Genomic DNA, 23,400 nt, shown 5'->3' with positions numbered 1-23,400 from the left:
GTATGATTTTCCTTTTTTTCTTTTTTTTACAACTCAGGAGACTTGCTTTCAGTGAGTTAGGTGAACTCATAACTGGTAAAAACCAAAGACCTAATGTTGAGGCTCCAAGGCACCTGGGAAAATTATTCATGTCAACAGAAAGCATTTTAGAACTCCTAGGAATGGGGGGGGGGGAAGCCTAGTATGATAAAGAATATTTAACAGGTTTTACTTTTCTGGCTTAGCTGCTGCTTTGATACAAGATCAACAGATTGCTGAAGTTAACCAGCACTTCAAGAGAGGGGAATTGGCACAGAAGATACCAAAATGAACCTCACACTCTCAAGAATTAAGAATTAAATTGTTTTATTCATTTCTCCATGTTAGGAGGACAGTGTTTATTACGACTATTAACCCCAAGTGTGGACATCACCCCATTCGACACTGCCGCTGGTCTATCCTTTCTTCACTTCATTGTGAAGGGGGTGTTATATCAAGAGGCAAGTGTCCCCGTACAAGAGAAGAGAAGATCTCCTGTGGTGTAGAAAAACCTAGAGAAACAAATCATTGAAGAAGTTAGTCTTTTTTCACAAAACAGTAATATCAGAAATTCGAGCAGACATCATTAGAAAAAGATCTCTAACTAGCACCTATCTATTTTCCTGGATAACATTACACATGCACCAAGGACTGAGCCATGGGTATCAAACTCCTGACTTTGGAAAAGGCCTTTCCAGGTCAAAGAGAGAGATGCAGTGAAGACTGTTCTAAAGACAAATTCTAATTCCTGTTACCTTTCCTGTGGGTAGAGGAGTTCAATCTCTGCAACTGTTGGTCCAGCATCTTTCTCAAGCATTAAATTCCTGTGGAAATATTTCATGTGGAGGAAAAATTGTGTAAAAGTTTAGCAAAGTCAAATTGCAGTCTCTTTCTGCCTAATTCTCCCACTGGTAAAGCTTCAGTAAACAAACATTTCCATTTGGGCATGGACAAGCCCAATCACATTACATTTGCACTACTCCTCCCATATGCTGTTGTAAAGATGGAAGGGGAGAATAACCATAACATTTGTGTTGTTTCGGTTGGCCTTGTGTTTGTTAGGTGGATGAGAAAACATATAAATATGAGAAGCATAACAAGTTTCCTTCTGACACTCACAAAACAACTATACAATTTTTAGTCTTAATACACAATACCACTGAACAGACAGAATCCAGAGAATAAACACTAGCAGATGGTGCTTTGCAGAGTAGTAGTGAGGAAAAGAAACTACACACATGCCCTTGGGATAACCATACTTCTTGTAAACACAAGACATGAATTATTTGCAGTTGCACAAACAGTCAATGTGGCATCCCCATTTCTCATCATGGTATAACTGTAACAGCCACTCTGACTACTGGCCTCCCATTAGACTGGTAAGACAGAACTGTAAGATACCTGTGTATACAGCTACTGCTTTGTCTTCTCTCTCTGCTTCACAGCACCTTCCTGTTTAGTCCACGTAGCACTGTATACAGTTTTCCTCCATATCTCTCCAGTTCCTTTCCCCCCAAAACTAAAGTATTTGATGACACAGATAAACTAAGCATCAAGAGGTCAGTAGAATTGCTGCTTCCACAATAAACAGGAAATCTGCTTAGAAAAAATGTGTAACTGGCCAAAGAGATAGCAACAACTGAGTTACTGGCTAATATAATACAGATTTTTTTTTCCTCCCTCTCTATTTTGTACAAGAGGTATCATCCCACTAAATCCTAGATATTAACGTATGTCCTTGAAAAATTATGAATGTGACAAGTTATTTTTTTCTGATTATTTTTTTTCCAATAAGGTATTGTAATCAAATGACCTCTAATAAAACTTCGTTTCCTCTCCACACCTCAATTACAGTGCAGTTTCTCTAAGATAGAAAATCAGTCCTGAAATGGTAAACTGTAAATATACTACAATAAACCACAGATTAACATAACAGAAAACCTGTAGTCAGGAAAATGAAAAGCATTACATGCTAAGGGAAATTTAAAGATTCATCATTGATCAAAAGCAACCGCACTTTCGAGTGGCAGCCATACAGGTTACTACTGACAAAGACTTCTGTCACTACTGCATATATTGCAAAAAATGCAGTCCAGCAAAACCTGTGCTTGACTGCAACCCTCTGTCCTCATCTGATCAAGGCCGAGATCAGCACAGCTGATTATTCTTGGTTAAAGAGCATCCCACACCCCTGTTTGACCCACCTCAGCCCTATGCACCAGAGACATTTCAGCAGCCTACACTTTTTTAATAAGATACATCTACAGAAGCACATCAAAGAGTTCTGAAAGCAAAGAAAAGGCAACAAAAGACACAATTCACTGTCTGAAACACTTTCAAAGTCCTTTCTCGGCTGTCTCAGTGTCTCCTTTAACTTCAAGACAGACCAAAAAGCCTTCTCCCCAGCAACATCAATGAGTATTCAACTGACACCAGACTACAACTAGCTGTGTAGTTCTTACTCATTTTGACTGCTTTCCCTTAACCATTCTGCTTCCTATAGAAATGGACAACAGAACGACATATTTAACTCCCCAAATACGTTTTCCTCCTCCCAAACAAAAGAACTCCTCTATTACACTAAGACAGAGTACTATCTGCAGTTGCACATGGCAAATTGCCTCCAAATAAAAAAAGCATACAGAAATTCACATAAATCTTTTATGAGCCCTTCCCCCACACACACTTGGCAGAGCTTTAATACACTGACATACCACTATGCAGACTCTGTATATTCTAGTAACACTTGCAGTGTTTCTCCATGGAGCAAAAAGGGGATGCAGAAATACCGTGAAGATGCCTTGCCTATGTACAGTGCGATTGTTAACTTTTCTATCAGCCTAATCCGTAACTCCCTTTTCAGATGGCATGAGGAACCTATCCACTATCCACTCCTCCTTTCACATACATAATACCCTTTGCCTGCCTGTAAAAGTCTGTGGCAAGAATGGAAAATATTCTGCTTTCTTCAAATCTCTGCCACAGAAGAAAACAGGATGCTTTGCTATGTCACATCTATTAGGAAATAGAATACCCTTTTGCATTGACAGCCATGTGAAAACATGAAGGATCTGGAACAGTACTATAAATTCCTGCTTGTTGTACACCCAAAATATCTTTTCTTAACAGATGACTAAGTCGCTAAAATGGTCCCCTTGCTCATTAAAAAGGCTTACACATATTTATATAGCTCTATTCTTTACTACGCTGAGAAGCAAATGCTACAGGTGTATCTGGACAAATAAACCCATGTTCAGGGCCAGATGACCACCCTTCTTACCAAGTATTGCTGTCATCTAAATTCAGTGCAGTAACATTTTTAATCCACATGAATAACCACTCTATTCAGCAAGTGCTATGGTTAGTTTCCAGATCAACAGTTCTGTATCAGCTTTTAGATCTCCTTCTTGATAACCAGTCCCCAAAGCCTAGCATATATTATGTACAGAAAGTCTGGTGAGATTCCTCCTTGTAACAAAAAGCTGCGAACACTCAAGATCAGCAAAAGCTAGTTTATTGCCTCATCTTCATCTCTCCTGACAGACCAACATATGCTTCAGACTCCCCTGCCTCTACCACCAGAATTCACTTTCTCACACATCTCCAGTCTGACTGGATTTAAAAACCTTTCTCTATGAGCTTCATCTCACACACAGACTTTGCTCATCATTATATTTAACAAGACTCCTTTCAAATCTCCATCCAAAATACTTTTTTTCATTTTGCACATTTGATTCCATTCACTTTGCAGGAACTCAGCTCTGGGACTTCCAGCCTCTGTTCCACATACTTTTGGAGGCTGTATGAGAAGTGAGAAGCTATTGAGAAAAGTACACCAGCTGTTCATAGTCTTGTGTTCATCTGATGTGCACTGGAGACTAGTTGCCTGGATATCAGTAACTCAGACTCAGCTTAGTTCCCGTACCTAGGAGTCGTTCCTGATTTCAATGTGACTACTAATTCTTTGATGAGGTCTAGCTCAGTGGTCTCAAAAGTAGAGGGCACTTTCCCTAGGGCAGGATGCAAGGCAATACATGAGGCTGCAAGAAAAAAGTATTTTTTGCATCAAATACAACAAAATAAATGTTTAAATAGTGTTCATATCATCTTTACCTCATCCTGCTTTGATTTCTGGGCTTGTGTATATTTTATAATGTACACAGCAGTACATGTATATAGCTTATAAATAGACATGTATCAGGGTGCACGCTTCAAATGCTTTTTACTGATATGGATCTTTTACAGACAACTGGCCTAGATAATTGAAGAGGTGGTTAAAACTACTAACTCAGAAACATAGAATTTACATTTCCCACTTTCAAAAGAGAATTGTAACTGTTGGTGCTTTGAGCATTTTTTCTATCTTGAGATACATAAATCATAGAATCAGCTCACTTGGAAAAGACCTCTAAGATCATCAAGTCCAAGCATTAACCGAGCACTGCTAAATCCACCACTAAATCATGTCACTATAGAGAACACTGTCCTTTACCATCACGGTGTTTCTAAGCCATCTATGATTTAATCTATATGGTGCTCTATAAATACCATTATACAGTAATTAATATCCACATAAGATTCACAGAAGAGAATAACTAATCTGCTGTTTGGCTTTTCCTGGTTTAGAGCTTTCACTTAACATTTTCAGGTTGGAAGTGACAGCATTTTGTTGTCTGAGAAAATTCTGCACTTTGTTTCTATATCAGTATCTGATTTTCTCATTACAGAAAAATCTCTAGACATTATGTGGAAACAACTTTTTCTTAAGTTTTCTGCAAAGATATTTGAGCATCTCAATGACTAAGTCCTTAAATCATTTTCATTATATTGTAATGAGCTAATGACTGGTGCAAACCTAAGAATAAATTTATCTCCTGTACTTACCAGTTCAGATTTATGACTAGTTAAACTAACCAATTAAAAAAATAGGGGGGAAAGTCTCCTCAAAGAGGCTTTTTATATATAGGAAACTTTGTAACAGAATTTTGAAAAACTGATTTGGACGTACTTGAGTAGGTTACTTGCTCCCTACCCAACAAAGTTAACAATGATTTAAGGATACCAGTTAGACATGATGCAAAACCTATTTATGTGTTACAGGTGAATCCCCTGTGGTTGTCTCTAAATATAAAGTAACCACCATGTATCACATGAAAATACTCAGCTCTTAAACTGTCATTACACCATGCAGCTGCTTGCTTATTATGCTTACAAATGCTTATTACATGCATTTGTAAACTATGCTCCTTGCACAAAAATAATGCATACTGACAATACCAGGACAGAAGTTCTTCACAGCCAATGGGGTACAAGGCTTTAGACCTGAAGGAACCAAATTTTGATGTGAAACGTAAATTTATATATACAGACATGTAATTTCAGTTACAACTAAGTAGCACTGTGGTGAAATACTCAATATGAGAAGTATATAAGAGAATCACCCAAAAAGTAGCATTACACAGCAGAGAGGCAAAAAAGAAAGCAGAAAAAAAGCAGATGGGCTCTCAGCCTATGAGGCTGACCACTGGCTGACAGCAAGGATGCTTTTTAGCTGCATAAAACGAAATTCCACAGGTAAAGACTTCATGATCTTCCTCATTTATTCCCTGGTTTTTAAATCATGTTAAAACAAACATGTGACCGATGGCGTAACTATGACTGATCTTTCTGTGAGACAGAGAAATGGATGGATTAGATAAATTCCTTCCAGCCTTATTTTCCAGTACTCCTTTAAATGTGGCCATTTTTGTGAATCTTATTTTTTCAAGGCACATACTATGCCTTATAGAGGCAGTGGGGAAACCGGAATTGAATCTTTGAATCAAAGATCAGAATTAGGACATCAGGTACCAAACACCAACTCAGACAGATTAACATGTATACTGTATTACAGCTAGTCTTTTGATCATGAGAATTCTTGAAATTAGACTCACCATTCAAAGGGGCAGTTCAGGGACTCTGCCTTTCTCTTCCGTCCCCCTTAGTTGAGTTAGCATTTTGCAATCCATTTCTCCCAGTACTGGAGGTTTCTCAGGTCAGTCACATGAGTTTCTTCTGCTGCTGCTGCCACCTACCAGTTTTATTACTCTGTTGCAGCAGAAGGGCATATAGAAGAAGTTCTTGTTCAGCATGCACATAATCATCATCTACACCATCTAAGATGTCACGGCTTATTCAAGTTCTGCAACATTTCCCCCATACACTAGGCAAAGCACTGGGCACAACCAAGATCAACACAAGGCTTTGAAAGCCACTACATAAAGAGGGAAGAGTACGATCTGTAAAACTACCTTTCAACCAACATTAAATATTAAGTTAGTAACTTCTGCAGAATGAAATTTTTATCAACTCTCCCCACCAAAGATCATGTGAAGACACTGCAAAGAACTAGCACTGTCTTTCAAGAACAAACCTTCGCGTAACATATATGAAATCAGGTTAAGAGATGCAAAACTGTGAGCTAACATCAATTTGTTCACAAATCTGAGGAAAAGAAATTGTTTTTTTAGACATTGTTACAAACCCACAAATCTCTTCCCCAAAGACACCCAACACATGCCTGAAAGTGTTACACCCGTGTCCTATAGCAGCTGTTGCACAAAAATATACACAAATAAAGGAATAGGCCTGCCCAGTGCTGAGACGCAAGAAGTGGGTGTGTCTGAAAGGAAAAAGCATTGGACACATAAGTAAAACAGGTCTGTAAAATCATCTTGCAAGTAAAATTAAAGACACAAATTATGCACCCAATTATACCAGTGCAATTGGACAGCACTCCTGGGAATTGCTTTCCCAGAGCAATTCAATTCCAGGACTATCTAGTGTAACTGAGAGCAAAATTTGGCTCTAAAATTATTTCCTTCCACTTCAATTTGAAGCTGCAATTTATAGTATTGCTGATAAACCTTTCTGTGTTTCAGGATAATATAAATTGAGAATATGAAAAGCAGACTATTATGATACAGAAGAGTTCTTAATGTACACAGACAAAAAAATCTGAAACAAGTGCTAATTCTTTACAGATGTCATGGGAAATAAAATACTGCATCAGGAAACTTGGAAGCCTGAATATCGGCTCATATTCTTCCACTTGGTATTCCAACTGTCTGATATTTACCGCCGAGTAAAATACAGATTCTCCTCCTTAAACAAAGTAAAAAAGTATTAAGTTCCCAGCACTTTTAAGTAATTTGAGATTAAGGGAGCGAGTTGCCAGAATAGGATAAAATGTACAAGTACTTGGATAGAGCAGTAAGGGCAACACAGAATGTGTCACTCCATCCTACACAAAGAGAAATAATCAGCCCTACCATCTTTCTTTGGCACACGTGTTCTCCCATCTGTCCTCCTCATAGGTTCCTGCTCTGTTGAATTTTAATAGAGTAAATGTTCTTAGTACTATTTCTTCACACCTATCAACTCCTAATTGATGCACTTGTATTTTACATCCACTTGCCAAATGGAAAGCATCCCATCTTTCAAAAACCTAAGCTAAAATAGTACACTTAAGAGGCAAACTACCCTGGAATTGATAAAGAGGAGGTGGAATGAACATATTACAAAACCATCCTGCACATATACTTACTTATATGAGGTGACTCACTTTTGTTTCACCTGAGTAAAGCAAAGGACAATGGCAGTTTTCTTAAAGATCAACATGTTTAAGGGCAGGAAATAAAGAAGAAATGTAGAATTCTCTCTAAATATCACTGTTAAAGAAATCATTCAAGAAGTTTCACCAAGATGAACTGATGGGATGAAAGGAAGGTAGACAAGTTAAACTTACGAAGGTTACGTAAGAGCAGAAAAGAGCCAATTTACCTGACAACAGGTGGGGTTTGGATGTCACCAAACTGCTGCATTTACCATTTTACCCGCTTGCATTACTGGGGGGAAAAGTTTAGGAAGGAACATTCTCAAGGACTTTTCATGAGTTCTCACTCTCGCCATCAGAAAGGGGAGAAGGGAAGGTTTTCTCTGGATTGTTTGACTTTTTTTGGCTCCTGAAAAGTTTTGCAAAGAACAGTAACAAAGTGTGAACTGTTAGAACACATTTCTGTAAAAAAAAGGGAGAATAAGTCACACAAAGCAGAGCAACAGCGAATCTCACCCAAAGTCCGTGCATCTAGTTTGTGTCATCAGTTTAAGCAAACAAACAAAACAAAAACTTTTCAACTCAGACTGGATATATGAGAAGCCTGGAGGCTTCCAACAGCAGACCAAGATCCACCATCAGAATGCTCCAGAAGTTACTCTCAAAGGTTAAGAAAGACTTAAAGAAATAAAACAAAGGAAAAGGCAGCAAACATCAGGTTATAAATCCTGCAGTGTTCAGTTAAAGCAATTCCTAGATCAGTGAAAAAAAAACAAAAATGGGAAAAAAAATTAAAAAAAATAAAGACAGTAGCAACAGAAGTTACCTGTCCGAGCACCTACTATTCCATAGAGAGAACAGGAGTGGGTCGTGTGTCTCACACCAGCCATAAAGCCCATAAACCTTCTCAAAAAGAGTGAGCCATGAGAAAGATCCTGTACATACAATTTGTTTTCAAAGTCTCTCTAAGCCCTTAAGGTCCCTTATATATTTAACTGACAGATATTTGCAATAATGGGGAGAAAAGATTTAGCAAACGTCACTGGTTTCATTTGTTGCGCTTTGAAGTCCAGCATAACGTCTGAAGAAGTATCTCCTTTGCGTCTGGCATACACAGATGTTCCAGAGGTTATTTCCTGAGTAAGTACCACACACAAAAGATAGCACACCAAGTGGGAGAAAATGCTCCAAGAGCAATCATCAGGTCAAACCAAAAGCATTAACAGTCTACATATGCATTAAGCATTGACACTGTGTCATGGACAAGGTGTTGACATTTCAAGAGAAGATTTTACAGAACACATTAAAGCATTAAATACAAGGCTTAAGATACAATCCGTACATTGACAGAGCAAGACACCAATTATAAACATTGTAACTTCAACAGAAGAAAGTCTGCAGTGTTACAAAGAACAAAAATTCATCAGATGTAGTTTAAGAAACTTAATTCTTGCAAACAAAGAGTTTCTAACTGGCTCTTTCCAACATTAAAACACACAAAACCAGCAGGATCGCCATCAGCTGCATTAGCACTATTGCAATCCAGCACTACGTTGACCACTTCTCCAACACGTGCTTTCTAAACCCACATATGGAGGTAGTGTTACCGCAACTGTATGAAAACTTAGCAAGTGTTTTTCAGCATATGGAACTGAAGGAAATACAGGGTATAAAACTCACATCCATAAACTTCACCTTCACTGGGAAACACTGCGCAATTACCACAAGCTAGATTTGCTGGTGGGTTTTTTCTTCCTTTAAGTAAAAACAAGGCACCCCACTCTCACCCTCAGCCCACTCGATACATTTCACTGTTACAGGAGCAATGGGTAAGTAGGGAGTGAACACATGAGACGAGTGTGTTCCTTTGTACCAATGAACCCTCAAGCAAGGTTTTGATGTATTATCAATACCCAATGTCCAAACAAATATACATGTTTCAAATCCTGTCTCCCTCCCTGACCACTGTATATGGACTTATATCCAAACTGGCAATGGAAGCACCAAACACAGAGGAGCACCTTATCCCAAGGGAGCCAAACTGGAAATCTCTCAGTCCATGTTTGTCTTTCAAAAAAAACTAGTGTTTACTTCACAAATTTTACTAGTGGGAGGTGTAACCTGGACATTCTGAAAGGCTGACAGAAATGTAAAGTTCCTGTGAGCCACAAAATACTATGAAGAGTCAAAAAATAGTCCAGAATGTTCAGTTACGAGGTCTTTCCTCTAAAAGAAGTTTCCTGTGACAGAAATACAGAGGTTCCACTATACCAACTAGTATGTGTTTACTCACTGCTGTTACTACACACATGCTCAATGCATGCCACAGCTGAAAAGGACTGACCCTATCAGCCTTGCGAGGAGTGCAGTCACCTATACATAAACCGAAAAAAAACCACAAAACGAATGGAAACAAAAAAAAACAAAAAAAAACACAACCAAAAACTCCCAACACCACACCACCACCCAAATTCTCCTTAGATAAACAAGCAAAGGTAGAAGAGCCTCTGGAAGAGACACTAGTGCCCAGTGACTAGAAAATTCTATTTCTTCCATGTTTCGTGGTTCTGCAACTCTTCATGGGAGTCAAGAGACCTTTACACTCTGCAGGCATAACTTGTGTGCTTGAAGGCTCAGGAAGATTTTATAATACCTTTACTGCTGAAGCTCCTTTTGGTGCTGGACCACCTGGTCCATTCTCCTGCTTAACACCAACAGTCAACCTTTCACTTGATTTTAATAATAATATTTAATTCTACAAAAAAAAAAGCCATTTTATTACATTCCTTTTAAAATAAAATTAAAAAAATAACAAACCAAACTGTACAAAGAAGCATGATCAAACCTCCATAAAGCAGGTTAATACTGTTCTGTTTATTGCCTCTTGAAGACTCTCTGCATAGTGTCCGTGAATAGTGTTTAAGGTCCAAGTGAAGATAAAACAGCAGAGCAGCAGAGAGGTGAGGAAGGGCCACAGAGGTGGTCAGTGCAGAGCCTCAGAGGGTACATGGGACATGCTCCATTAAAGTATCCAGAAAATAGCAGCATTGCACACACACAACCCCCCTCCAAACCAACCCTATTTTCACAAGATTATTCTTCAATTGTAAACATTTTACCTTTTTTTTTCTTTCTTTTTGTTTTTTGTTTTTCTTAAAAAGAGGCTTATTTTTTATATATATATATCTATAGTTCCAGGCCTTTATGAACCCAGAGAATGAGAAAGGAATGAAAAGGGAGGAGGAAAAAGAGGAAAAGGAGGAAGATAGGGATTAAAAATGGACTCAGTATCTGTTTTGGTTATCCGTTTTCCAAAACAGCTCAAGGCTAAGGAGAAAATGCACAGCCAGAAGGACTAAGGAAAATCAGGCAGCCTGGAAAAAAACTAGGAGCTAAACAGCCAAAACCCGAAAGAAAAGAGAAGCCAAAAAAGAAAAAGCAAAGCAAATGCACACACACAAACACACAGAAGTGTGTGTACTCACACCACACATGGAGGGGCTCAGGATCAATTTGTGGACCTAGGTTATATTTTTATTTTTTTTTAAATTCTGGCTGAGCAATTTTTTTTATTATTTTTTTATATACTTTTTTTCACTTTTTAGTTTTTAAACCTGCTGCACATTTCCCAAAGCTAAAGAATTGGGTATTTCTCCCCAGTTATACTCTTTGGATTTCTGCCAACATCAGCTTTTATGTTCAGTGGGGAAAAAGCAAGCCTGGTTAAGTACTGTATGAACTGCAGCTTTATTCTAAAGTACCTCAAGATGTCTATCACTTTTAACCACCTTTTACCTCCTCCACACCTTACCATGTTCCCCCCTCTCAGTGTTTTCTTAACAAATAGTCTGCAGTGTTTTTACTTTGGCCACTGTTAAAGATGCAGGCATAGAGAAGGGAGTGTTGGACTAGCATGTATTAAAGAAAACGGAACAGTAACATTGCAGATCTCTCTCCAAAAGACTAAAACACTAACAAATACAAGTCGATGCACGTTTGCTTTAAACTAGCGTAATTCTTTTTCACATTGGATTAGACATTATTTTGTATTACCAAACATTACAGTGCTGTTTATCTCCTCCAATCATGCAAAGATAGTTAAAACGTGCCACTTCCGCCGCAACTAGAGTATGACCAATTCTTCTACGTACCCTCCAAAATCAGAATTTGAAATGACAAAAAAAAAAAAAATAGAATCTGTCTTGGAAAACTTTATAAAGAAATATAGACACAAAGCTGCCAATTAATACCAAGAAAGGTACAAATTACAAATTTCTACAGAAAGCTCACATTAAAGTCAGCTGACGCTTCTCTCAGCCTCATCATCTGAAAGGCCAAATCCTGCAAGGTCACAAAGTGACAACTTTCAAAGGATCCTGAACTTACAGCTCCCATCTGCTAAAGTAGGAACAGGAGGTGTCCAGGGACTTTGAAATACCTGGTATTTGACACCTTCAACTCAAATAGAGAATCTGAGGCACTTGGCCACTTACAGGATCAAGCCTTGCAAAGGCAGAAGAGACTTGACTGGTGCAAGAATTCACAGAAGTTTCTAGAGAGCTGCCAGACAGCTTTCTGAAAATCTTTAAGTGTGAATCATGCTTCCAATGTTTGCCTGTGAATACGTCTGGGACCAAAGCAGCATCCAAATAAAATTCCCACTTAGGTTGTGAACTGAGCATCTTCACTAGAAAACTAATACTGAAGAATGAACAAAATTTTATGTTCTGCAAAACAGTGGAGGCAGCAAGCACAACACACGTGCCTTTTACTCTTGCTCTCTTGCTTGACACCCCCCTCTCCTTTCCTCACTCCTCTGAGCTTCTCTGATAAACAGCATTGCAAGTTGGTTTAAAAATAAAATGTACAAGAGAGAGTTCTGTTGGTCAGCTATTTACATGTGGCATCACTCCACAAGAAGTTTGATCTCATTGGCTAATAGCTGGTTCATGTTGAACAGAGCCCCCGGGAGCTTGGTGAGCAACTCTCTCTCCGTGGTCTCAGGGTCACTGTCGACAGAGCTGGAGCTAGCACTCATATTGTCGACAGCGGCACTAGCTGGAGGGCCCAGCTCTGGCTCGCTAGTCTCGCTTGCCGTGGACACCACAGAGAGCAAGGACATACGCCGCGTCAAGCGGCCGGGGGTAAGGAGAGAAGCGGCATAGTCCGCTATGATACCAGCTACATCTAGATTACAAGCCTTGTCAAAGGCAATGAAACCTACATTTGCATTGGCCTCGCAGACGTAGAATGAACCGTCGTCCTTCATCAGCAGGTCAATGCCACATACGTCCATCCCCAGGATGTTTGACACTTGGACCGCCAACTGTTTGCCTTGTTCACTCAGTGAGCACATCATCCCTACGCCACCTGCAAGAAGCGAAAAGCATTTGCTGTCTGTAGTCTGGTCACAGGTGACTGACATCCTTCTCAAGCGGGTAGTGCTTTTTGGCTGTAAGCATACTGCTCATGACTCGGAAAGCAACCTCCTATGCACAGTGACTACTAATGAATTTGAAAACACTGCACGATTTCAAAAGACAAGGGCAGGTCAAAATGACAACTCGTTGAAGAGTTAAGTGCAGACTTTTTAGTCAAGAAAGATATCATACCTTTTTATAATCCTGGGATATTAAAAAGATGACCTAACAAACCACCTTTGTTCCTTCTACATACATATTTCTAAATTATCACAAGACATCTTTCAGGTAAATTAAACAACTGTTCCTGATAAGACTACACCTCTAACAGATATAACTGAGGGGACAGGGTAAAGACATTACCATCTGCTCTTGTCCCTCTTAGCTTGCTATCATACGTCTGTGTCTCTAAAGCAAGAATTGGGGAACATTTGTATCTGAAGCTCAGCTGGCCCACTCCACAGTCCATCATCTAAGTATTAACCAACTCAGACTTTATCTATCACAACACTTACATTTAAAAAACAAAAGGGAAAAAAAATTACAAAACACCAAACTAAAAAAAACCACTTAGCAGAAAAATTGTTAGGCTTTATTTCCTCATCATCAGGTATTAACTATATGTCTCAGGCATTTCGGGCATTCTCACCAAAACTGTACTACACATGAACACATTTCATCCCATCCCTGATCAGGTTCAGTACAATTTCAGCCACGCAAACTCAACCTTCCTTCCTCCTTCCACCCTCAGAAAACCCCCTGCACTGCACCCAAAACTATGCAGAAACTCAGTTCTGTGTATGCTACGATCAATGTAGTAACCCTCCTCTTCCTCCCAGGGCACGGTCTTTACTAAAAAAGGTTGCAGGGGGAAGCCTGAAAGACTTAAGGATGCATAGCAGCTGCAAAATGCAATACAACTGTTTACTGCGCTCAGCACTTTCTTCCCTTAACACTCTCCTCTACCTTCTTACCAACTGGCCGTCTCCTCCACCTCCCTTAGTCTCAACTTCTACCTTCCTTGTTTTTCTGTTCCTCTTAAAAGGATGAAATGAATGATAACATGGCATTAGCATGACACTGCCACTACCACAGCAGTTGCTCTGCTTGTGTCCCTAGAACTTTCTCCTCCTTTTCATCCATTCTATCCAATACTTTGGGCAGAGATTGCCTCTCCTTCTGTGTTTGCTCAACACGTGTCACTTATTCCTCACTCCATTGTTTCCTCTGTAAACCCTCAACAGCAAGCACGATTAATACAAAAGAAAATGTGCAGCTTATTTCAGCTGGATTGAAAAATTGTGATCAAAACTATGAACGATGCTTTTCCTACCAAGTGAGCAGTTACTCTGCATCCTCCCATCTGTTGAGCAGCGGAGCATGGTGCCCACCACACGGCCTCCTACTACGATGACACGCACATCCTTGCCATGGGACTCTTTCACATATTTTTGAAATAAGTAAGGGGCATCGTGACGGATCAAGTGGCTTAAGTCTGCCAAATGGTGCTTGTCTCGTGCCAGGAATACAGCTTTACCTGTATGAAGAAAAGAACATTGGAAGATTGGAAGAAGCTACTGGTTTGAGCTGCACCAAAGACCAATACGCTGCCCATTCTCACATGCCCCATCTGTAGCTTATACACATTTACAAATTCTTCTGTGGACACCAGGGTTCCACTGCCTCACTGCTTCTAAGAGTTCAGGGACTGACAGAGCTGAGGAGCCACATAGGAGGGGGAGAAGAGAGGAGAAGAGAGAAAAAGCAGAGGAAAGCACTTTAGACACAAAAAGTGGTCTTGCAATTTCTTACTCGTTTTGGTACAGGTCCTTAATGAGAGAAAAAAAGGAAGAAATACTTAAAGAGCAGCAGACATGTAATTAATAAGACAGTTTCATTCATCCAAAAGGACTATATCTGCAGCTTACAGCTTCAACACACAGCAACCAATGACATGAAACATAACCACCAGGCAGCTAAGAACTCTGAAGCTGCTAGCATGACACTGCAGAACCAGCTGCTTGTTAGAAGCTGCTGCTTGTTAGAATGAGGCTTTTCAGTGGAACAACTGCATTCAGAGGAAAACAAGACTGCAGAGTACCCAAAATAATTTAGCAGAAGATTACACAAGATATAAAATTAATGGAATATATTACAGTAAAAACAAAAAAAAAACCAACAAAAACAACAAAAAACGCAACAAAACAAAAAAAAAACTCTTCAGAATTCACCAGCTTTTCTGCAAGCAAGCATCTCAAGGACCTGGGTTTTTTTTAACCTAAACCATAATTTCATTCCTCTTCATTTCTAGAGCACACTGAAGATTTCTTTGTTCTTTCTCAATTTTACTAATACTGATGGAAAGTCACCCCTGAAACAGGCTCTACAGCTTCCCATCTCATTTCTAGTCTCACAGCATGGCATGCCTTTCTCTCTGAAGTTACATTTCCCAGCTCCTCTTCCCCTTTTTTAAGGGCTCTTCCATGTGTCATATTACATGTTTTCCAAAAGTCTGCCCATCTTTTTTTTGTGGCAGAATTGTAACTCAGCTATGCCACAACATTAACAGAGTACAAAAATCAATTGAGAAACTGCCTATCTTAAAATTAAGATACCAGGAATGCAGCAATAGCAGAACTAGGAGAAATAACATGTAAAGAAGAATTCCACCAAGTGCTCCAAAACCCAAGTGCAACAGCCACTGCTTTGTCTGGATTTAAGGTCTGCCTAACACAGAACACCGCTTGATGAACATGGAATTTCTTAACCCAAATGCTGTATCAGAATGTAGGCTTCAAAATCATTACAAGAAAGCTTCTCCCATTCCCAACTTAGCTCTCCTGCATTTAATGATCCTACTGTATTCCTAAAATGGGATAGGACGAATAATGCCTTATAGGGGAACTATTCACTTCTTAGGAATTATGCAGCATTGTGACATCTCGGCAAAACCAAGACCGGTACATTTGCTGTAGCAGCCAACTGGACCAACTATACAGAAAATGGACCTAGAATACAATGACTTTTATTCACTGGCCAGTACCTAGGACCATGTTTGCCCATTTTGTTTGGGTTTTTTTTTTTTAATAAAATTTGCGAACGGCTGCTCTTCAGTTAATCTTAAAATGCTTCCCCAGCTCTCTTCATGTGAAAGGATATGTGATGTGCATAAATTTACATTAAGATGCCTGGAATTTAAAGTGCTCTAAAGTAAAACTCGTAAACAGAGATTTATATGAATTCTGGAAAAAAAAAGCAGAAGAAATTCAATAGCTGCAAACTCTGTAATTATTTAATAGATCTTAGAGAACAGGCAGTGTCAAGTCAAATCTGCCTTAGATACTCCACAATTGTAAAACTGAGCTTGCTGCAAAGTCAAACTCCAACATGGCTTCATGGCTCTACAAGCACTTTAAAACTATATAATCAAGTATTACTGCCAATAGAAGCAGGTCTATCTTCCTGTCCCAGACTTTTGCTCTCACTCTTCCATTACATCAGCACAAGCATTTGCCCGAGTAAATGACAATTCACGTAAGGAATTAATCCCTGTAAATATAACCCATCTAGATTCATCCAATAACAGCTCCTGAATTCTAGTTACTACATGACAACAAAAGCACTCACGAGAGCAGAAGAGATGCACCAGAGCAAGAACGGAGTCTTACTGACAGACAGTAAGAAAGAACTGCCACCTTTTTCTTATGCTTTTGTTTAAGGTAACTGCTGATTTAAACTTTGGTTTCTGTCTTTTTACTTTTAGTATTTATTAAATTGTTTTTAAAGCAAATTAAAAACAGTGCAACCTACTGTGCAAATAGCCTCTGAAATTGATTTTAAACACATTTTCCTTTAGTAGATCACTAACATTAAACAAAATTTATGTATTGTTTCATATTCAGTACTTAAAATAAAAGACTAAGAACAGAAGAATTTAATCTGAACCTGCTGTTATTATCACCAGCACTGTTACACAAGATATTTTTTGGAATAAAGAGATCCATTTGGAACAAACAATACATGGGATTTTATTTATATCAGAATCCTAATTATGGGCAACATAAAAAAACAGGTCAAATTAAGACTGACTGAACCAAGATTTCATTTCTTATGCCTATTTAGAAACATTCCTAAAATCCATGCAGGCTTTTATTTCCCTAAGGCCAGACCTCCCATTATTCTAGTTCAAAGCTTTCCTCACAGAAGTCACCAATGCACCATAATTTTGAAATCCCATCCCCTCACCTATTGCAAGACTCAGTTCTACTAAAACCGCTTCCCAATGTTGCGGCCTACTGAGCATTCAGAGGCCAAAGTGTAGTAGAATTTAAATGTACCACAAAGAAGTCCAACGTCCAATAGAAGACTTAACTATCTTCACTTGACAAGACAAGATCTTAGAGTCCTCCTCAGAACACCATTTTCCCCCCACCCCTGGCCTCACACCCACCTCGGTGACCCCGCGTGTTCTTCACCACCATAGGGAACTCCAGCACTTCCGCCTCATCAATCATTTTGGCAAAATTCTCATGACCACCTGGCAAAAAGAAAACCAACAACATTATGTGCCACCAATCTAGTATGGTCAAATAAGGGATATAATTGCCACACATTCCTCCCACCCTTACAGCTTAGAGAATGCAGAAAAAAACTATCAGTTAAGAGAAACTCAGTCATGAAGTATGATCAGACTTTGAAGGTGTTTGTGATCCACGGGATACGAACTCCTACGTCCTCTGAAATGAAAGACAAGTTGACAAAGGCCTCCTGATCACAACCCCAAAAGGCTCAATCCAACTTTTGAACTCTGAAGGTCCCAATTCTACCATCCTGATCCAGTTAATCCCTTTTACTTTATCAACTCGCACCTTTTCAAATATCTACCAGGAAAACAGCACAGACATAACAACAGTAACAGCTCCATCCAAACTACTAACCAGGAAAGCAACAAGGAATATGAAGTCAAAGCATAATCCAGAAAACAGCAACAACCTAAATCTTGTCACTCCTCCATCTCCCTTTCCAAGGCTTAAGACTCTTGCATCTCATTCTCCCTACTTCCTGAAGTAGTACTTCCACCTTTTTATCTCACTGCATGTATAAGGACCTTTTAATGACCATTCTGATGATTATGGTTGATACTTGAAGGTTGAGTTCAGTTCAATTCACAAAAGGCTGAGCACAGTACAAGAAATACAAAAGAGAAAGTCAGCAAACAAAGGGATGAGAGTCCTCTAACAGAATGTGCAGTAAGTAAAGAACAGATGCCAAGCCAAGACACTGGTCACAAAGCCAGCAGCAGCCATCACTACCCAGTGCCATGGAATAACATGTCATTCAGCACATCCTGTTTTTCTTGGCAAAGCCAGCTCTCCCTGGGAATTTAATACCTGTGTTTAAAAAAAAGTAGTTTCCTTCCTGTCAAATTCCAGAGGCAGGCATTAAAAGAAGTGGTGGGAAGTTATGAACAGAGATGTTCTGCAACTACCCCATTGTTCATGGTCTCCCTGAAAAAACACTGAACACTTACTCCTTTCTCAAGGAGCCAGAGCAACTATATCCATAAAGAAAGGGTATGTTTCTTCTCAGATTTTTTTCACAGTAATTTTTGGAAATTGCAATTCAGACTAACTGATAGAAACCCATGGTTTTGGTTTTGTCAAGTTTCTGTTTTTTGTCAAATTCCTATTACAAGTCTACTGGTGCAACCAGACAGAAGAAAATGAAGGCTGAGAGGTATCTTCAGTTCTTTAACATACTGTAAATAAAATCAGAAATAGCATAAGGGTAGCTCAGACTCATGGTTCCTCTAATATAGCACTCTGTCAGAAACCATACAATCCAGAAGCAGACACAAGAAACAAATAATTAACTGTTCTGGTGGCAAACAAGTCCCAAACAATTGTTGCAAGGTGAACATGAGGGCCTGTACTCTTTCTGTCCTTTCACGATAACCAAAATATTTGCAGATCTTTTTATTCATACAGAAATTTAATCCCCTTTCAGATTTTACTGAAGTCTAGATCCTTACAGTGTCCTATGACATGTAGCTCCCGAAGTTCTTATCTGTTATTTCAGACAACTGGAAAACAGTGCAAAGTGGTTTAGTAGTAACACCAAAGTTAGTTGCTTGGCAGGCTGAGGTACAGCTAAAGTACCCTTCCCAAAGCATCACATCTAATCAACAAAGCCAAAACCAGAATCTAAGTGTTACAACTTTAATTTGCTTTTCTGGTTATGGAATACTTGTTTGTGGAACTGTCCTGGGTTCAGCAGTAGCAGTCATGTTTCTCCTTCTTGGTAGCTGGTGCAGCGCAGTGTTTTGACTTTCGGCTTGGGAACAGAGCTGATAACAATGATGTTTTGGTTTGGCCAAGGACTTTGTGAGCCTCATGCTCTGCCAGGGAGGAGGGGAAGCCGGGAGGAAGCAGAGACAGGACACCTGACCCAAACTGACCAAAGGGGTATTCCATACCACAGCATGTCATGCCCAGGATGTAACTGGGAGTTAGCCGAAGGGCTGGGGGACTGCAGGGTTGGAGGAGGTATCGGTCGGTGCTTGGTCGGGCTGAGGGGGGGCAAGTTATCGGTCGGCTGGTGCTGAGGTGTTGTATTCTCTTCCCTTGTTATTTCCTTTATCATTGTTATTATTGGTGGTAGCAGTAGTGATCTGTGTTATACCTTAGTTACTAAACTGTTCTTATCTCAACCTGTGGGAGTTGCATTCTTTTCGATTCTCCTCTTCGTCCCTCTGGGAGTAGGGGGAGGGAAAGAAGGGGGGGGGGGGGGGGAGTGAGTGAACAAGTTACCTGACTGGGTTTAAACCACAACAGGAACAAACCTCATGCAACTTAATTCTATGGATTTCCAAAACTTGACTCATACCTTCTGCACTTCAAAAGCATAAATTATGGTAGGCAACTATGTTACACATTTGGTCCAAAAGCCTTACCGTATGAAAAAGTGTCTGGAAGAGGCACACCATGACCAGCAAGTTCTTGAAATGTCCAGAACTTGTTGACACAGTTGAGGATGGCCTGGGGACGATTCATCAATCGACAGCCCATCTTCTCTAGGTGGCGAAGGACTGTGATATCACTGTCACTCTGGACCCAAGGTGTTGGTACACGCACAACCACCACCTGTGGGTAAGCAGTAATGAGCTCGCCATTCACTCGGAGACCTAGAGAAGGAGGAGAAAAACATCCCGATCAACTACAAGGTCTTCAGGAGAAGGTAAACAGGCAAAAAAATACTGCACTGTATGCGACCACAACAGATACCAGACATCAACAGTAAGCACTATAACAGCACAACTATCCCTAAAATGCATCTCGTCAGTTGTGCTGTTTCACAAATGCCACTCTTAACCTAGGACGAGGCAAAAAACAGACTGTATTAGGGCACACAGTCTTAGGCTCCTTCCCAGGGTGAAAGACTTTTTTTATAGGTTGACAAACCATCCTTTCTATAAATGTTAGCTACACACTAAGTTCATATCATCAGCATCCATAGCTCAGGAGGCTCTTGCCTCCATCATTTCATACCGTTCCCAGTCCCATCTTTATTGATCCCTTTATTTGTGGCATCACATTACACAACACACTGCCAAAGTAACAGAGGTTAGCTATGACCCTTAGGAAAAAAATAAAGCAAAGCAGTATTTTTAACATTGATAATTTAAACAATCTGATTTATACTAAATAAGTACTTAGAAATAACTTTATCAGCTAACAGGATAACACCCTGTGACATCAATGTAGGAACTAGAAGGAAAGCAAGCTTTGCCACCAAGACCAATGCATTACTTAATCATGACCTATAGCTTTACAGACCATGTCTCTGAGAAAGGAACACTGAAAGACAGGCTGCAGGAATGAGAATACAATAGGATTGGATGGAAGGCATCAAGCTCAATGAAGAGAGTCTGGCACCTGAAGATGGGAAAAGACAAAATAGGATTTGATATTCACTTTATCTACCTTACACTGAAACTAAAACTTTCTGATTTCAAGTATAAAGTAAGACAGCTCACACTTCAGCACCTTAAGGGTTAAAAAAAGAGACAGGTGAGCTGAGAAATCACAGCGCATCTGCATTTCTGTGCCTATGAAAGCTGTAACTAGTCAGATCTAGCCAAAATTAATTACCCGATTAGCTCTATATTCCAAAGATGTTACTTTTCTAATACAGACTTAAATCTATTTAACCTGAAGGCACATATTGGCAGGCAATACATTTCATTTCAAGGTGCATTAGAATTAATGAGGGGGCACGAAAGAAGGGAGGGTGTCCCTCTCTCTGTACTTCCCATTTTCTTTTCTTCTCCCCAGTCAGGACATACTTTAGAACCTTCCTTAAATATAATGAAGCAACCACCTAATTCCCAAAATGGAAGTGGAAATTGCTGTCCAGTACTCAAGACACGGAACCACACTCTGGAAGGGCCAAACCAGAGCCACATCCAAGACAAATCCCTTTTTCCAATCCCACTGCCATAACTGCACAGATAGGAGCAAACACAAGCAGCCGGGTGCTCTGGCTGCTCACCTCATTAGCACCAAGCACTGCCGCATTGCAGCTGACATGACTTGCGTGTTTAAGCAAGCTGGCTTCAGACAACACACACCCCATTACATAGAGGCATCTCAAGCAAGATAGAAAGCAACACTGCTAAAAACCTAAACAGAATGTGAACATCAAGAAATGGACAACCATTTCCTTTCTCCAGAAAAGGGTACAGATTCAGAAAGAAATGGCTTTTAACTTAGTAGCCAGATTCTAGCTTATGCATGTATTTTCTCATTTAGATGCACACCCAGTTACTCCCACTTTTGCCACTGTAATTGCATGCATGTCCTGATCCACATGCAAGCTGTGTAGCAATCATTTTAAGGAGGACTAAATTTTCTATGGAAACCCAGAACTGCCATTGCATCTGTGTTGTGGAACCAAAACTAGAGTTTTCCAATTTATAATCTCTCAGAGTCTATTCTGCTGTTTCACTTTAAAGTCACATCACATGCTGAAGTTTTATGCACAGAGCCTGAAAAAGAAAAACAGCATTTTGAGGATACGTGGAATTCACTCACCTGGAATTCTCCTGCATACCTGCATTAGACTTGACTACCAGACCGGTGTAAATTCTGCCAGGCCACAACCCCCCCCAAGAGTGACTCTGGAAGTACGATGATGTTATCAACAGAACAATCTGAGCTTTTGTTCCAGATTCCATCATTTTCTCTGGTGTGAATTCTGTTCTTCCCAGAACAAAACAAAACATTCTCTCCCTTTACAGAAGACAGTTTACAAACAAAGACAAGAGCTACTCAATTAAATGTATAATTTGAATCGCTACTACTGCCATACACCATAAAAATTAGCTGCAGTCTCCCAGCAACACAGTGCTGCAAACAGAAGCAGCTTTATTACAGTAAAAAGGAGAGAGAGATTCTGCCATTTTGCAATAAGCTTGCGTTCAGCATTCCATTCAAGACCCAGCAGTTAACAACCAGGTTAATGGTCATTCTTTCATTTATTCACCCTGACATGCAGAAAGCAGTTAACACGGAAGATCTTAATTCTTACAATTAATTTCTTTTCTGAAGAACCAACTTATGAATGCAAAGACGGAGAAGGGAATGTAACAGAGATATTACTAAAAGATTGGTTAAGGGGTAACCAAACTTCTTTTTAATCACAGAATCAACTTGGTTGCAAAAGACCTTTAAGATCAAGTCCAACCATTACCCCAGCACTGCCAAAGCCACCAATAACCATGTCACTGAGGGCCTCATCTACACCGTTTGTGAACACTTCCAGGGACAACAACTCCACCACTGTCCTGAGCAGCCTGTTCCAATGCCTGAGCACCCTCTCTGTGAAATTTCTCCTAATATCCAATCTAAACCTCCCTCTGGTGCAGCTTGAGGCTGTTTTCTCTTGTCCTGTTGCTTGTTATCTGGGAGAAGAGATCGACCCCCACCTCACTACATCCTCCCTTCAGGCAGTTGTAGAGAGCAGTAAGGTCCCCCTTGAGCCTTCTCTCCTCCGGACCAAACACCCCCAGTTCCCTCAGCCGTTCCTCATCACACTTGTGCTCCAGACCCTTCACCAGCTTTGCTGCCCTTCTCTGAACCCGCTCCAGCACCTCAATGTCTCTCTTGTAGGGAAGGGCCAGAACTGAACACAGGATTTGAGGCGCGGCCTCACCAGTGCCCAGTACAGGGGGGTGATCACTGTCCTGGCCCTGCTGTCACACCACTGCTGATATAGGCCAGGATGCCACTGGCCTTCTCGGCTGCCTGGGCACGAGCTGGGTTATGTTCAGCTCTGTCAATCAGCACCCCCAGGTCCTTTTCCAGAAGG

General features: G+C 40.1%; 1 protein-coding gene and 1 long non-coding RNA gene across 5 annotated transcripts in view; both read right to left on the bottom strand.

Moving 5' to 3' along the window:
- Nucleotides 1-328: 328 nt before the first annotated feature.
- LOC130609946 (uncharacterized) lies at nt 329-9,686 on the bottom strand. 2 transcript variants are annotated; one of them, XR_008974921.1, is made up of 5 exons: nt 8,439-9,686; nt 7,840-8,021; nt 5,952-6,679; nt 774-842; nt 329-530 (listed from the first exon to the last, which is right to left on the bottom strand). It is a non-coding gene; the product is annotated as an uncharacterized LOC130609946 (long non-coding RNA). The 2 variants fall into 2 exon arrangements; XR_008974920.1 differs by lacking the exons at nt 7,840-8,021; nt 8,439-9,686 and having other exon boundaries at nt 5,952-6,790.
- Nucleotides 9,687-11,802: 2,116 nt separating this feature from the next.
- RIMKLB (ribosomal modification protein rimK like family member B) overlaps nt 11,803-23,400 on the bottom strand; it is a 45,789-nt gene continuing 34,191 nt past the window's right edge. For all 3 annotated transcript variants that reach the window (XM_057429352.1, XM_057429358.1, XM_057429342.1), the window contains exons 3-6: nt 19,985-20,215; nt 17,483-17,569; nt 14,366-14,569; nt 11,803-12,982 (exon numbers count right to left, since the gene is read on the bottom strand). In XM_057429352.1, the coding sequence (XP_057285335.1) occupies nt 12,519-12,982; nt 14,366-14,569; nt 17,483-17,569; nt 19,985-20,215 (986 nt within the window). In that variant the 3' untranslated portion in view covers nt 11,803-12,518. The remainder of the gene's footprint in view (nt 12,983-14,365; nt 14,570-17,482; nt 17,570-19,984; nt 20,216-23,400) is intronic.

This window comes from Pezoporus wallicus, unplaced genomic scaffold (assembly GCF_028554395.1).
Source record: "Pezoporus wallicus isolate ANWC-B61680 ecotype Strahan unplaced genomic scaffold, APGP_CSIRO_Pwel_v1 scaffold_3294, whole genome shotgun sequence".
NCBI lineage: Eukaryota > Metazoa > Chordata > Aves > Psittaciformes > Psittacidae > Pezoporus > Pezoporus wallicus.
The sequence above is the reverse complement of the archived record's forward strand: the minus strand, read 5'-3'. Positions and strand labels throughout refer to the sequence as shown.